The sequence below is a fragment of the Micropterus salmoides genome, unplaced genomic scaffold (assembly GCF_014851395.1).
Source record: "Micropterus salmoides isolate LMB-PRFRI ecotype aquatic unplaced genomic scaffold, ASM1485139v1 Ms_hic_scaffold_8, whole genome shotgun sequence".
In the NCBI taxonomy this organism is placed as follows: Eukaryota; Metazoa; Chordata; class Actinopteri; order Centrarchiformes; family Centrarchidae; genus Micropterus; species Micropterus salmoides.
In genome coordinates, this window is record NW_024044570.1 from 2,942,851 (window position 1) to 2,957,418 (window position 14,568).

The 14,568-nt window shown below is 41.6% G+C and overlaps 1 protein-coding gene across 2 annotated transcripts in view; it reads right to left on the bottom strand.

The window, feature by feature from the left end:
- The window catches only part of dgkzb (diacylglycerol kinase, zeta b), a 79,387-nt gene that overhangs the window by 25,891 nt on the left and 38,928 nt on the right, over window positions 1–14,568 (bottom strand). For both annotated transcript variants that reach the window (XM_038705926.1, XM_038705925.1), the window contains exons 6-15: window positions 14,496–14,564; window positions 14,334–14,405; window positions 12,132–12,248; window positions 9,959–10,033; window positions 9,283–9,384; window positions 7,946–8,028; window positions 6,852–6,912; window positions 5,330–5,443; window positions 1,109–1,249; window positions 931–1,009 (exon numbers count right to left, since the gene is read on the bottom strand). In XM_038705926.1, the coding sequence (XP_038561854.1) occupies window positions 931–1,009; window positions 1,109–1,249; window positions 5,330–5,443; window positions 6,852–6,912; window positions 7,946–8,028; window positions 9,283–9,384; window positions 9,959–10,033; window positions 12,132–12,248; window positions 14,334–14,405; window positions 14,496–14,564 (913 nt within the window). The remainder of the gene's footprint in view (window positions 1–930; window positions 1,010–1,108; window positions 1,250–5,329; window positions 5,444–6,851; window positions 6,913–7,945; window positions 8,029–9,282; window positions 9,385–9,958; window positions 10,034–12,131; window positions 12,249–14,333; window positions 14,406–14,495; window positions 14,565–14,568) is intronic.

A 14,568-nucleotide genomic window follows, 5' to 3' on the forward strand; every position in this document is an offset into this window, starting at 1 on the left:
CTGTTCTGCATGTACATTGATGTAGAAATATGTAACCTACAACACTGACTGACCAACTGATGTAGCTAGAGGGGTCTTTATGTTCAATATTAAGGCTAAGCTATTTGTTTATTTATTAAGTTAAGCTATCCTTAAATTGACCTTTAAAAATGATGGTATTTTATTTTGAAGGGGAGCGGCCTCTGTTTCCGGGTTTTACACTTTCTTGTTCAATTTTCATTGTACAAAAGTTGGATAATGGAACAAGCTGACGCTTTGGTGCGCTAAATTACATTGCACGTCTTCATTCAATGCGACAGTAACACAGCATAGTTGTAACAAAGTTTAGGCAGCGTTGGCTCTGGAAAAATTAACTGACATGGGTAAACATACATTTGCATTAGCGCAAGTAGGACAATGAAATTAGGTAATACCCCCTAAAGCATTTTTCATCAAACAATGTGAACAACTGCAGACGAATTATACTTCATACCTCACAGAGCTAGTTGGCTAACTACTGTAGCTGGTGGAGCTAACCGCTAACATGCTAGCGCGAGTTAGTCAACGGCGAGAAGTTTTGATCCCGTTTGAATTGTGTCCTGAATTACACACCTGGTGTTTGTCAGTTTAAACTTAAAACATGTTTCCACCTTTGACTTCTTTCACACGGGACTCAAACCTCTGTCTCCTGAGTGCAAGTCCTGAGTTTACTTGACTCATCCGTCCACCTCACCACCTCCGTACACGGACTCTTTATACTACGTCACCTGACTTCTTCTGCCTCTAGAGGTCGCAGCCTGCCTAAAAACCTAAACATGGGTCGTAATGAGCTGCTGCATCATCGTCCTGTACGGCTGTTTCTCTCTGGATACACGTGGAGGTTCACGTCCATCATGTCGCAGTGATAATCCTAGTTCTAGATAGAACGTGTTAGCGTGGGAGTGGACTGACCTCTAGATTCATGAAAGCCCAGGGTGACGTGAGCATCGAAGCCCAGACTGAAGTAGTTGTTGAAGACGTCGATAGGAAGCTGAGACACAGACAACATGTAGAGAAAGTGTTTAAAGAGGCACTGCAGGTTCCATTTCTTACTGACTGGACTCTTCTGTGTCAGTGATAAATGACCGACCTTGTCTGTCTGATGTTCGTCCCTGTCCTCCGGCCGGGCCTCGGGGTTCGCCTCCACGTTCAGGTTCCATCGGTCCAGCTGGACGACGTTTCCGTCCTCGACGTGTGAAAGGATCTTCGTGATGGGTTCGTCAGTGTAACCCTGAGAGAGGAGGGAACATGGTTTATACCTGTCAGCTCATATGGACAGGAGGGTCAGGACCAGTGGTGTAGTCTAGTTTTTTGTAGTGAGTATACTGTTGCTTTTTCCATCCCAGCCTCATACTCACCCATCACTTTGTGTTGAACAGTGGTGGGGACATTAAAGGGCTCAGATTAGAGTTGTGACAAAACACTTAGCAGGCGAGACGTGACAATGCAGAATATTGGAGTCACGAAAACAGGACTAGAATATTATAGGGCTGTCCCTGACTAAGGATTTACATAGTCGAATCAAAGTCCTGCCTATAAGTTATGTGCGTTTTTGTGTGTGGCAATTGCAAGAAGCGTCAGTGTAACGTACACCGTACATTTCCAGTTAACTGAGACTTTTTGTAGACCCTTTTCTCTCTCTCTCTCGCCTGTCATTCACCGGTCTTGTGGGAGTTTTGCGTGCACGCCGTGCTGCCGACAGCTGCGTGCACGTCGCTGTTCCTCGCGGGTCTATTTCAAGTAGCCGGCTGTTTAAAAACAATAAAATATTCTTTCTGTGGTTCATCAACGGTGATAAATTATCTGAAAGTCCCGCGAGGTGCGAACAACTCGGCACAACACCAGTGAAGCTGGAGCTCCGTCTCTTCAGCAAGTGTTCCTCTTCTGCCACCGCACACATACAAGCTGCCTTTGTGACATGCCAATCACATTCCCTGCAATATTAACAATTTTGGAAAGCTTTTGTCTTTCACATTCAGGTTGCCATACCAAGCTGTTATATTAAACTGTAAAATGCTTTCTACCGGGCCCCTATATGCCATCTCAAGAATGTGCTGACTGACCCTAAAGCTCCTCAGCTTTCTAATTAAAAACAATCGCTGGTTAGCTCTCTTAAAAATACTCTCTGAGTTTACATTAAAATTTAAAGTGCGATCAATGATTGTACCCAAGTACTTAAAATTTTCCACTACTTCCACAGGCCGGCTGTTAAGTACAACAGGGGTGATGTTACTGGCCCCTCTTGGTTTCGTTTGTATTATAAGTTCTTTTGTTTTAGTCACGTTAATTTCCAGTTTAATAGTCTGACACCAGTACTGCAGTAAAGTGACCTGGCTAAAGTAAGCTTCCTCATGTGCTGCATTATTTTCTGTGAGAAGTCCTACCAAGGCCATGTCATCTTTAAATAAACTAACATTGGTGCTGTGCACAGTCATTTATACAAATTAAAAACAGCAGAGGTGACAACACACAGCCTTGTGGTGCTCCAGTATTTATAACAACCTCGTCTGAGTAGACCCCGTTCATTAGGACTCCTGGGGGCGGTCAGTTAAAAAACTTCTAATCCAGTGAATGAGCCCACCATTCACATCCATCCTACAAAGTTGTTCTAAAAGAATATCAATTTGCATAGTATTAAAAGCAGAAGTAAAATCAATAAAAAGAACCCGAGCAAGTGATTTTGGTTGTTGCAGGTGTTTAGCTAATTGAGTTGCGTCCTCTGTGCTCCTGTGTGACCTGTAGGCAAACTGAAAGGGGTCCAGGTGATTCCCAACAGAGAACATAAGAGGACATACTCTCTCCATACACCTGGCTAAGAGTGGAGTGAATGCCACTGGTCTGAAGTCTCCAAGGGCTGTAGCCTTAGAGACTTTAGGCACAGGTATTATTGTGGACCACAATTCAGCAAAATCTGAAACAGCTGAATAAGAACCCCTTTAAGCTGTTGAGAGCACACCTTTAGCACCCTTCCTTGGAGGCCATCAGGCCCGGGGGCTTTGTTTGGTCTGATTTTAGAGAGACACATGGCTACTAAAGCTGTATAGCTACCAATCTGATCACAGATAATACTGCAGCCTATTTTTGGGTCTCTCACATCGTATCTTCCATAGAAAATGTTTAAATCATTAAAAAATTTGCCACAATCTGCCATGTTTACACTTTGTTTCTTTCTTTCCCTACCCATTATTGTATTTAATCCATCCCATGCTTGTTTTGCATTGCCTGCACAAAATCTTTGCTCGACCTTATTCTTAAAATCTATTTTTGCTGTATAAACTTTACGCCTGAAATCCTTCTCTTTCTCCTTTACTAAGTCAGCTTCTCCTCTCAAAAATGCAGCCCTTTTCTCATTCAGACACATTTTAAGATCCTTTGAGAGCCATGGCTTGTTATTACTAAACACCTTAACTATCTTAGAAGTGATAACAGTTTCTTCTAGCATGTGATTGTGTCTGTCAATTCGTGATGATCAGAGCATGCGTCAAAAAACCTGCGCCAACCCGTAGAGTCAAAACAATCTCTGAGCTCCTCCTCCTCGGTCCATTGACATACAGATTTCAGGAGTGGTTTTTCACGCCCGACTTTCTGTCTGTATGTTGGAAGGAGATGAATGACATTATGATCGGACCTCGATCTGCTCTTATTACTGTAAATCCCTCCATGTCAATGCATGTGGTGTCCTCGTGAAGCTATGTCTCTGTGAAGCAGAGCAGATTACTCCTTCGAAAATCCTCATCAAACCGGAGGCGTGTTGTGATCTCATCCAGTTTATTATTTAATGATCTGATGTTTGAGTTATGATGTGAAGCGGCTTCCTCGCCTTCTCAACCTGTTACAAACGCCCCCCCCTCGAGCCTCTTTACTTCCTTTTCCTGCCTTTTATATGTTTTATGTGTTTTGCTTCAACGCAGAGGCCGAATGTGACTGAGCAGCTTGACTCGAGACGCGAGATGTGATTCTGAGTTACCACACTGGGACCTTTCAGTACTTGTCAGTCCACTATCTGACAGTAAAGGCCAATTTATACTTCTGTGTCGGGCTGCTTGCCATTGTGAGCATTTACAGTATACTTCCAAAACGTGTGGTGACAGAAAGTGAGCAGATCATGTTGGAGTTGATGCTGATCGATATTGAACAGCAGTTACTTTTAGTGAAATTATTAAAACGGAGAAACGACAGAAGACTTCGGAGTACGACCTTTGAACCGGTTGAGGCAGAAGAAAAAGGACGAGCAAGAGATACGCAGGAGGACCAATTACAATTCTTGCGGTCTGCGCATAGGTGTCATTTACACGTCCCCGCCACTTTAAAGCATAATTTGTTAAATAACGTTCTGAAATACAGCTTGCAGTTAAACAACAAATGAAAATGCCTTTAGAAAGGTTTATTTATTTAAAATATAGGAGAAACAAATGTGCACAGTCCAAAAAAAAGTAACTAGCTACTGGTTATAAAATGACCCAAAGACATGCACTTCAACAACCTCTAGACGAAGTTTCTTTTTGGCCGAGTGAACCTGAACAAAGAGGAGTGAAGACTAAACCAGGCCTCAGCAGGGACGATGTTACAGGAGAGAAGATCTGAGAGCAGCACAGAATGACTGAGAGCTGCTCTCACTTACATTCTGTAACATTTTTAAAAATTTATATATTTTGAAATGCCACCTGAATTCTGTGTTTCCTTTTACATAAATAAAACCATTTCCAATAATCCATAAATTGGTGCAGAAACTTTCACAGGAATGCGGGAAATTATGTCTTTAATGTTCAAAATGTCCTGGTGGAGGCCCCCCCAGACCCCCCTGCGCCTGTATCTCTGCATTGAGGATATCTTTAAAACACTGTTTAAGGATCTTTCAGTCTCGTTCTCATGAACCTTATATCGTGTATCGAGATTTCTCGCGAGCTAAATGTCTCTTCACACCCCTAATCTGAGCCCTTATGTCCCCACCTCTTTTCAACACAGTGACGCCGCCCGTGGGTCTGCGTCTTAACTTTTAAAGTAACTGAAGCTGTCAGATAAATGTCGTGAAGTAAAAAGTACAGATGTAGTGGAGTAGAAGTAGAAAGTAGCATAAATAGAAAATACAGGTACCCCAAATCAGTACTTAAGCACAGTACTTGAGTAAATGTACTCACATTCTAAAAGGGGCTTTTGCTTTTGTAATAATGGACATTTTGCTGATAATATTTATACTTTACTTTAGTAAAGCTCTGAATGCAGGACATATAATGGATTATTTTTACACTGGGGTTTAAAACTACCTCCTCAGAAAAGTGAGTGTTACCACTGCTGAACCTGAGAAACTCACCCCGCCCCAGTTGAGAGTCCTCGCCAGGTCGTTGCCGGTCCCCAGAGGAAGGATGGCCACCGGAGGCTGAGGACGGAGATTCAGAAGGTCCAGTACTGACAAGATCCAGCCCACCTGAACACGCATCAGGAACAGTTATAGTTATTCAACTGCTTTTCGTACTGTTCAAAATAGATTTCACTAAACATTTTGGGGCGGCTGGAATTAATGAAAAAAGTAGTTTGGCTCATTTAACGAATGAGTTATTACTCAGTTTAACCTGTATAAAGTCACGTGTAATACAGGAAGTCAGTAAGTGAAAACAAACAGGGACTACGTTCCAGCTGGAGCGAACTTGCAGAGCGCCGTTTGCTTCTGTTTCCTGTAAAAACACAAATCGAGGGAAAGAACGGCTCGCAGATATGGATTGGCGTTTACAGAGGCCAATAGCGCTGAATGCAGTGCAACAGAAGAGGTGTAACGCTGGACCCTGGACGCTCTGAGCTCCCAGTCCGGGTAGAGTCAGCTGATTTGAACACTAGCTGCACAGATAACGGTGCAGGTGCAAAGAGCTGCTCCTGTAAGTTTCCAATTCGATCCATCTGAGAGTTTGTTTGTTAAAGCATATTAAATATTCTCCAGAATAGGAAAGAAAGAGTGCTCGGTGATGATGAATAAAGGTGAGAGCAGGAGTGGGGGGAAAAAATCGATTCAGCATAGTATCACGATATTTGTCGTGGCAATATTGTATCAATAGACAGATGCCAAGTATCGATCTTTTATTATATAAATTGTACATGACAAATCAATTGCTTTTTCAGTCGATGAGAAAAAGAGTTTTCCTTTGGGGACACAATTTGAAGTTGGGAAAATTGCAATATATCGCAATATGTTTAAAATCACAATAATATCGCGTCATGACATAAGTATCGTGATAATATCGTGCCATGACATAAGTATCGTGATAATATTGCGTCATGACATAAGTATCTTGATAATATTGCGTCATGACATAAGTATCTTGATAATATCGTGCCATGACATAAGTATCGTGATAATATCGTGCCATGACATAAGTATCGTGATAATATCGTGCCATGACATAAGTATCGTGATAATATCGTGCCATGACATAAGTATCGTGATAATATCATGCCATGACATAAGTATCGTGATAATATCGTGCCATGACATAAATATCGTGCCATGACATAAGTATCGTGATAATATCGTGCCATGACATAAATATCGTGCCATGACATAAGTATCGTGATAATATCGTGCCATGACATAAATATCGTGCCATGACATAAGTATCGTGATAATATCGTGCCATGACATAAGTATCGTGATAATATCGTGCCATGACATAAGTATCGTGATAATATCGTATCACGGGGCCTCTGGGTGATTCCCAACTCTGTTCATCTGTGTGCAGGTTTACTTCAGAATAGTCTGGGTAATATCTCGCACTGTTCGCACTGTATTGAAGCCCCCCACCCCCCATGTATGTGCAGTCTGTAGTGGATCATGTTGGACTCACTGTCCCGTCGCCCCCGCAGGCCAGGATCCTCAGGTTGGGCACTTTGGCATACAGCTCCAACCTGGAGGAAACACAAAGCAAAGCTTGAGCAGTGGGATTTAAACTGGGACAGACACTTTCCTCAGACCTGCAGGACTGAACAGACTTTTGTGCATATGTTTAGATTTATGATCGAATTTAGTGTTTATTATATTTAGAACTTTTTTTGATTAATTGCATTAGTTCCACTCGTGTGTGTTAACCTGCTCAGCTAGAAGCTAAATCTGGTCCATCTCTTTGCTTTGAGTTAGAATAAAGTTTACTTAAACTTAATAAACTAAACTAAGATGCGTTTTATGAGGAGAAATCTCCTTTCTGCTGAACATGAGTTTGTGACAGCAGTTTGTGCTGTATGCACTGTCCATTAATAAGGGTGCACAGAGGGGTTTTCATTCAGTATGTTTCCCTGTGAAACACCTGCACATTTATCGAAAACCTGCATAAACCCATTTTTTAACTATAATAATGATTTGCATATGTTGAAATTCAGTTTGTAAATTATTTTAATAATCCAGGTTGTGACTAAAATCCCTTGTAGAAATGATCTAATAATAATGATGATGATGATGATGATAAATATAATAATCTTATTTTATTATTATTTCAGGAAAAATGGAAATTATGTAAATATATTTCAAATCACACTGTTGTTTCCAATGCAGAGGGATTTTCACTTTATATGTTGGGCAACTGAAACAGCTGATATTGACTGATGATTGGAGTTTAGTCCTTAGACAGTAGTCAGATCTTGTGTTTCACATTTGGGGCGATGATGATTAATATTTGCCATTTAGTGCACGCTTCCTCTTTCCCAGTGTGTGCTGGGACAGTTGCCTGTTTGTCAGTCACACCTTCAATTCACAGATTCACTTTTTTTTTTGTTTTTTTTTAACTTAAAGGTGAATCAGAAAAAGCAGACTGTGGTGATGTGGCTGCAGCAACTAACTGATCTGTTCAGTCTGAACATTGGTCTTCTCACTCAGCTCCTCCTCAGTGATTCCTCCTCGCTGCCCTGAATAGAAATAAGGGAACTGGGTCAACGTGGCTGATCTTACCCCTCTCTGGGGCCTCCCTTTGTCAGGTCAAACACCTGCCGAGGGTTCAGGTACCACATGAAAGACTGGATGATCTTGGCTCCCTGAAAGTAAAAAAAAACAAAAACAGAAGTAATGTAAAGAGAAAAATACAAGTGCAAATTAAATCATACAACTAATACAGCAACAAATTTTGTTTGCTGTTTTTTATGCAGATTGATGTCCATCACTTTGCTCTGATCCCTGGTGCTCACTAGAGGATTTTTCCCACAGACAGAATGACCCGACGCAGCAGGTTTATATATTTTATAGATCCGACACGCAACACGCTGGGGACGCCTCCACCTCCGCTCGCTCTCATTGGCTGCTGCAGGTTTAGGTAGGTAGGTTTATTGTCCCAATATAACAATTTATAGAGTGAAATTGAGTTTTGTAACTCCCTTCTGCTACATAGCAGACAATATACATTAATACAGAATCAATTATGAAAAATGGTAAACAGAAATAAACTATCATCACTGCCGCTGCTGAATCACGACCGCCGCTACTAAAGTTTCGCCCGATAATTAAACTATGAGCTACAAATGTTTTCACTCGCACACTGTTCGAGCACGGCAACACTAAATGCTCATTAGTACTAACTTACATACTTGTCCAGGGTTGAGAACATCAGGTACAAGATTAGACTAAACTGGTGTACAGCTCTGTCCTGTACACATACTGAACATCCTGATAATTATATTTCAGTTTTCAGAGGAGTCTGACAACTGGTTGTTAAAGAACTGAGGGACCATGGAGATGAGGTCAGTAAAGCTAATTAGTGATGCAAACTCGTCCTTTTAAGCTGATGAGGAGACGTTTCTGTTTGGATTTTAATGTGCAAAAATAAAATGCACCTCAGAAGGGAAGAGGTTTCTCATGTTGCACACAAAAGGCAAACATGAACAACCGTATCTATAACGATTCTGAGGTCATATTAAAAGGGTTTTAGGGGTTGATGTCCAAAACATGCTGTGGAATAAATGTTAAATCACTGTGGAGAGCATCATAACCAACCACATAACTTTCCCCAAATCTAAAGTTTGTAGTTCCTCCCCAGCAGACTGATCTTTGGCTGTTGGTTATTTATTATCTGCTCGAGCTTTTCCAACTCTTTGTTCAGACAAATAGTGAAAATAATGGCCCAATGTGATGTGAAATTACATATTTGTCTTTGGAAAGTGTAAAAGTTTCTTAAGGGAACGAGTGCATCAACATGTGGATCAGCTCCTCTCGCATCTGGACAGGACAGAAAACTTTAAATATTCCCTCATTCCCAGTGGAAATTATGCCCTGGGCAAGCGGGAAGAGAACACTACCTGGTTTCCTCCACTCTTGGGGTTAACAAACACCAGCAGAGGCTTCATGAGCTGAGACGGGAGAGGCTTCACCAGGAAGGGCTTCCAGCGGCCATCTTGGACCTGAGAGACAAAGAAGAGTAAAAACGCATTCACAGGAGAGGTGATGCTGCAGTCCGCCTCATGATGCCTATCACATTACAGTCTCCAAACTCATTACCCATAATGCAACAGATGTTCTAATTATATTACAGCTACAGTTTTAGTAGTTGCTATGGCCGCTAGTTCCCTCAAACTTCACTTCGCTTTTTGTTTTTCACCCGTTTTTTCCAGCTTTATTGCTGAAACACATGTTACCTCTGACAGAAATATTAAGACTTAAGGCTGCTCCTAAAGGTCCGGTCTGGACAAAGTTGGACTCATGTTGGCCAAACAACGTAAATCAGAAACTGTTGTGCCCGCATCTTTACAGAGACCTGGTCCATCAACATCCACAAGAACTCTGCGGACGGTCCGTGTGACGAGCTGTCAGCGCAAGACTCTGGCAAGATGAGAGGAAGTGGAGTTTTGCATCCATGGACTCTGTTTCCCAAATGTTAGACTTTTTAAAGTGAAGATGAAACCGGATTATCATCTTGTTGCTGCTGTTTACATTAATCCCTGACACAAATTCAAAAATGAGTTGCCACTTCCTCACCTCGGCTCCCTTCTTGCTCGACTTGTTGCATTTCAGCGACGTCCTTTTCTTCTTTTTACTGGACTTTAGAGACGACTGCAGGAAGGAGGACAAACACAACGGCATCAGTGTGTGTGTCACGTTTATATTACAGTCTGAGCACCCAAACCAACAATGCTGACCAAAGTGCTTTGTAGAGAAGTTAAAAAAACATAGTATAAATAATTAAGATGAAAATACAGTGACAGTGAACTAATTATGAAAGTGTAACACAACAAAATACAAGCAGCCATGTAGTCACAACAATTGTGAAGACTCAACAGCATTCTCCAAATTGAATAACAATTTAACGCTTAAAAACAAAGTGGTATAATGATAATTTATTTATTTTATTTATTTATTTAGTAATGATTTGAACCCTAAATACTTTTTATCTGTCCACTGTCTCTTCTCTGTGTTGTTTCTAAAATTTCAGGATTTCTTGTCTGCTGCAAAATAAAATCTACCTATGGGTACAAATAAAGTAATCTTAAATCTTAAAACTACCAGAAGGAGCCATGTTGCCGTCCATGTATCTCCAAGTTTGGTGATTTTGAATGTTTCAGATAAACTGGAGGGATTAAAGAGTCACTGAACACCAAGTTTCAAGCCTGTTCTGACCACAGCCAGCATCCCGGATGTGTCAGTGTCCTGGACTACACCTGTACATCACTACAGCAAGGAGAGCAGTCAAACCAAAGGGAGGTCAGCAAAAACAAGATTTTAAGTGTGGACATTTCTGCTTTGTGAGTTCTGTACTAGGGGTGGGAGAAAAAAATTGATTCTTAGATGCATCGCGATGCGGACGATTCTGAATTGATTAACAAATGTCAAAAATCAAGCGGCAGAACATGACGGAGAAAAAAATTAGCAGTAAGTTTCAGCCTTGCAGTAAACGTGCAGTGTTACAGTGTGTCCGTTAATAAAAGTCTGTAGTTTCCCCAGCTGCAGGAAAAGTGAAGGCTGTTAACGCTAGCTAACATCTCCCCTTTCAGCACGTTTTATAGCTGTTATGTAACGTTAACTAAATTAGTAACGAAGTACATTATGTGGTGTATAACATATGTGCATTTGACATCATCGCAGCATTATTGTTCAGACACCACAATTACATTAACTCATTTGGGAGACACTTTTATCATTTAAATTTAAAATAATTCCAAGTAATGTTAATTAGCTCAGCTGTATGTCATTAGTACTAACTTGCCTACTTGTTGAGAACATCAGGTACAAGCTTAGACTAAACTGGTGTACAGCTCTGTCCTGTACACATACTGAACATCCTGATAATTAGACTCCTCTGAAAACTGAAATATAACAACTGGTTGTTAAAGAACTGAGGGACCATGGAGATGAGGTTAATGGAGTAAATTAGGGAGGTAAATTAGTCATTTTAAGCTAATTAGGAGCTGTTTCTTTTGGATTCTAATGCGCAAATTAATTGTTTAGTAATTATCCCGAGATCCTGTATAGAAAAAAAGTGATGTACTGATGAGGTGCACAGAGATTCCCACCGCTAGTCTGTACTACTTCAAAAGTACTGTTGTCCTTAAGACTTGAGTTTAAGGTTCATTTTAGAATTAGGTTTCGTTTCAGGTTAAGGCTAATTTATACTTCTGTGTCATACACTGTACCCTGTGCCTTCCCATACACAATCCCATTCGCTGCACTTTCCTCCGTATATACCCCATCCCACACGCCGTCCAAAGCAGACCGAACTGTGATTGGTCGGTTTGGTAGGGTCGCATTTCCGGATTATCCTTTTTGTTCTGCTTCAACCGGTTCGAGGGTCATACAGACCGTCTCTTCCGACGCCTTCTCTCGTTTCTGCGTTTCAGTAATTTCAGGAAGTCAGGACGTTTTTCCACAGAGCTGAAGTCGGTGTCCTCCTCTCCAAAACAAGCGGAACAGCTGATTACAGCAGGTAATATAAAGCTTGTTAAACATCCCGTTCCTCTGACGCTCAGGCGACACAGACGTGATGCTGCGGCTGATCTGCCTGATCTTTCGTGGTGGAAACGCACACAACAGTGGGCTGAAGGGACCTTTTAGTTCCTTGAAAAGAGATCTGGGGACTAAAAGTCCGGGGTACTTTTGGTCGAAAAGCGGCTCATGAGGGTCCTCACAAGTGCTGACAGTGTGTGTGTGAGTGTACCTGTGTTCTGCGGACCCTGATGATCCAGGTAGGAGGGATGATGACAGCAGCATGAGCTCCCAGAGAGCAGCACTCCTCTATCTGCTGCAGCATGAAGCACGTCACCTTGTTATGATACTGAAACACAAACAGGAAGTCACCTTGCTGTGATACCGAAACACAAACAGGAAGTCACCTTGTTGTGATACTGAAACACAAACAGGAAGTCACCTTGTTGTGATACTGAAACACAAACAGGAAGTCACCTTGCTGTGATACTGAGACACAGCTTTAGCTTGAACAAGCACAATATGACATTGCGTTATACTTGGGGAGTGTTGAGTATAAGCATTTTCAGAAAATATGTGTCTGTTATTTGATTCCAGCTATCGGCGTACTTTACTGTGAAACAAGTTAGCGTAGCACAGCCCTGATTGATCCAAACACCATTTAGAAAACAAGCATTTTAAAAGTTGTTTGCTTGTCATCTTGCACTGCGGCCTGATAGAGCATGAATTCATATGTTTAACAAATCAGCATCACAAGTTAGTTATTTTGGCATCAATTTAATCTGTTTATTGCAATTAATTTACAGTAAAATGTTTATTTTAGCTTCATACCACTGTAGTAAACCAGATGAAGGGCAGATATTTGCAGGCTGGGTAAGTAAACGCCATAAGCTACTGGATGTACCAGCTTAAGTAAGGCTGCAGCTGTGTGCTGAACTGAGCAAAGTAGTCTACTGTACTCTATTGTTTAGTATTTAACTTATTTGTAACAGAAAGACGGCGTGTTTTCTTGTTTACATCCAAATCTAGTGCAAATTTTAAATCACGCACAATAAACCCTGACGTGCTGCTTGTGTCCACCCACTGGAGATAAAACAGCTGGTGGAGCTGATTGGCTGCCATTAAGCCACCACAGAAGAAGAAGAGGACACAGTCAGGTGGCTCAAACGACGGAAAATCATATGGAGAACTTGATGAAATCAGACATTTCTGTTGGTTTGTTAATGTGAGGTTACAGCGTCTTCATCACTGCACACACAGCTGACGCTTCCAGCTCTTCACTTTAACTCAGTGCTTCCTGTACGGCACTGTTTTTTGATCAAGGCCGAGTCTGTTTATACACCTACTACCTCACACAGGGGGGGGCGGCTGTGGCTCAGGAGGTAGAGCGGGTCGGCCGTTAATCGGAAGGTCGGCGGTTCAATCCTGGCTCTTCCAGGCTGCATGTCGAAGTGTCCTTGGGCAAGATACTGAACCCTGAATTGCTCCTGGCGGCTGTTCGGCCAGTGTGTGAATGTTAGTTTCTTTAAGCACTTAGGCTCAGTGTATGAATGTGTGTGGATGTAGTGTAAAAGCACTTTGAGTGGTCGAAAAGACTAGAAAGGCGCTATACAAATACGGAGCATTTACACAGCAGGAAACACTGGAGATATTTCAATTTTTTTTTCAGGATGGAGCAGCTGTAAAGTCAAACTTCGCTCACTGTAGCTCATCTATCAGTTAATCACCAGCCAGGCTTTTATTTGCCTCTCATCACTGAACTCACCCGGCCTGTATTTGAGACGGGCCTCTAATTCCTTTCGCACAAAACGCTCAGCAAAGACAGCAGAGAGGAGGCTATCAAACTTTTTATTTCAGAGAGGGAGAGAGAAAGAGATTATTCTAAGCTTATCTTAGAAAGGATGAAAGTCAAAGGTTACCGCGGTTATTTCAACTTTTATGAAAAGTTGTTTAGATTATTTTTTGTGTAGACCCTTACGGACTAAAGGAATATAATAAATGGAGTGATGGACATTTTCAGACTTTAGGATCGCTTTAAGAGATCGAGAGTCACCACTTTTTTCCCCATCTCCCTTGTTTACCATGCCTGGAAATCTGAATGAATATATTTATATATATAATTTCTGTAAAAGGAACTGAAGGACTGAATTGTAGAGAATCTAACTAATCTAACGATGTGCAGCATGTCCATCCTGACAGAAGTTTAATCATTTAAAGTGGTACTCACGATCTAAGCAGTTTAGAAGCAGTTCAAGCTGGTGACCCGTTGGGTTTTAAGAGGTTTTATACATCCAGAGAACTTCTATAAAAACCAGACCAGGCTTCTAATCGAGACCACATCACATTTGGTTTCACCGAGCTTAAAATATTTTATTTTCTGACGTCTCTGGAAATGCAGGTTACTGTTCTAATCTATTGGACCTGCAGGACTCACCGCCTGTTTGCACCACGAGCAGCTGATGGCGACAATCTCTTTGCTGTGAAATGAAAACTTCTGTTGAAATCCCTGTTGGTGATAAAATAAAGAGACTCTGTTAGCTCTCACGCTGTAGCATCCTTCAAGCGAAAAGGTTCAGAGTGATTGATGGAGGCTCACCTTCCCACACTGTCGACACTTCCCCGTCTGACGCCTCCTGTGGACCCAGTGGTGTCGCACAACGTTGGACTGA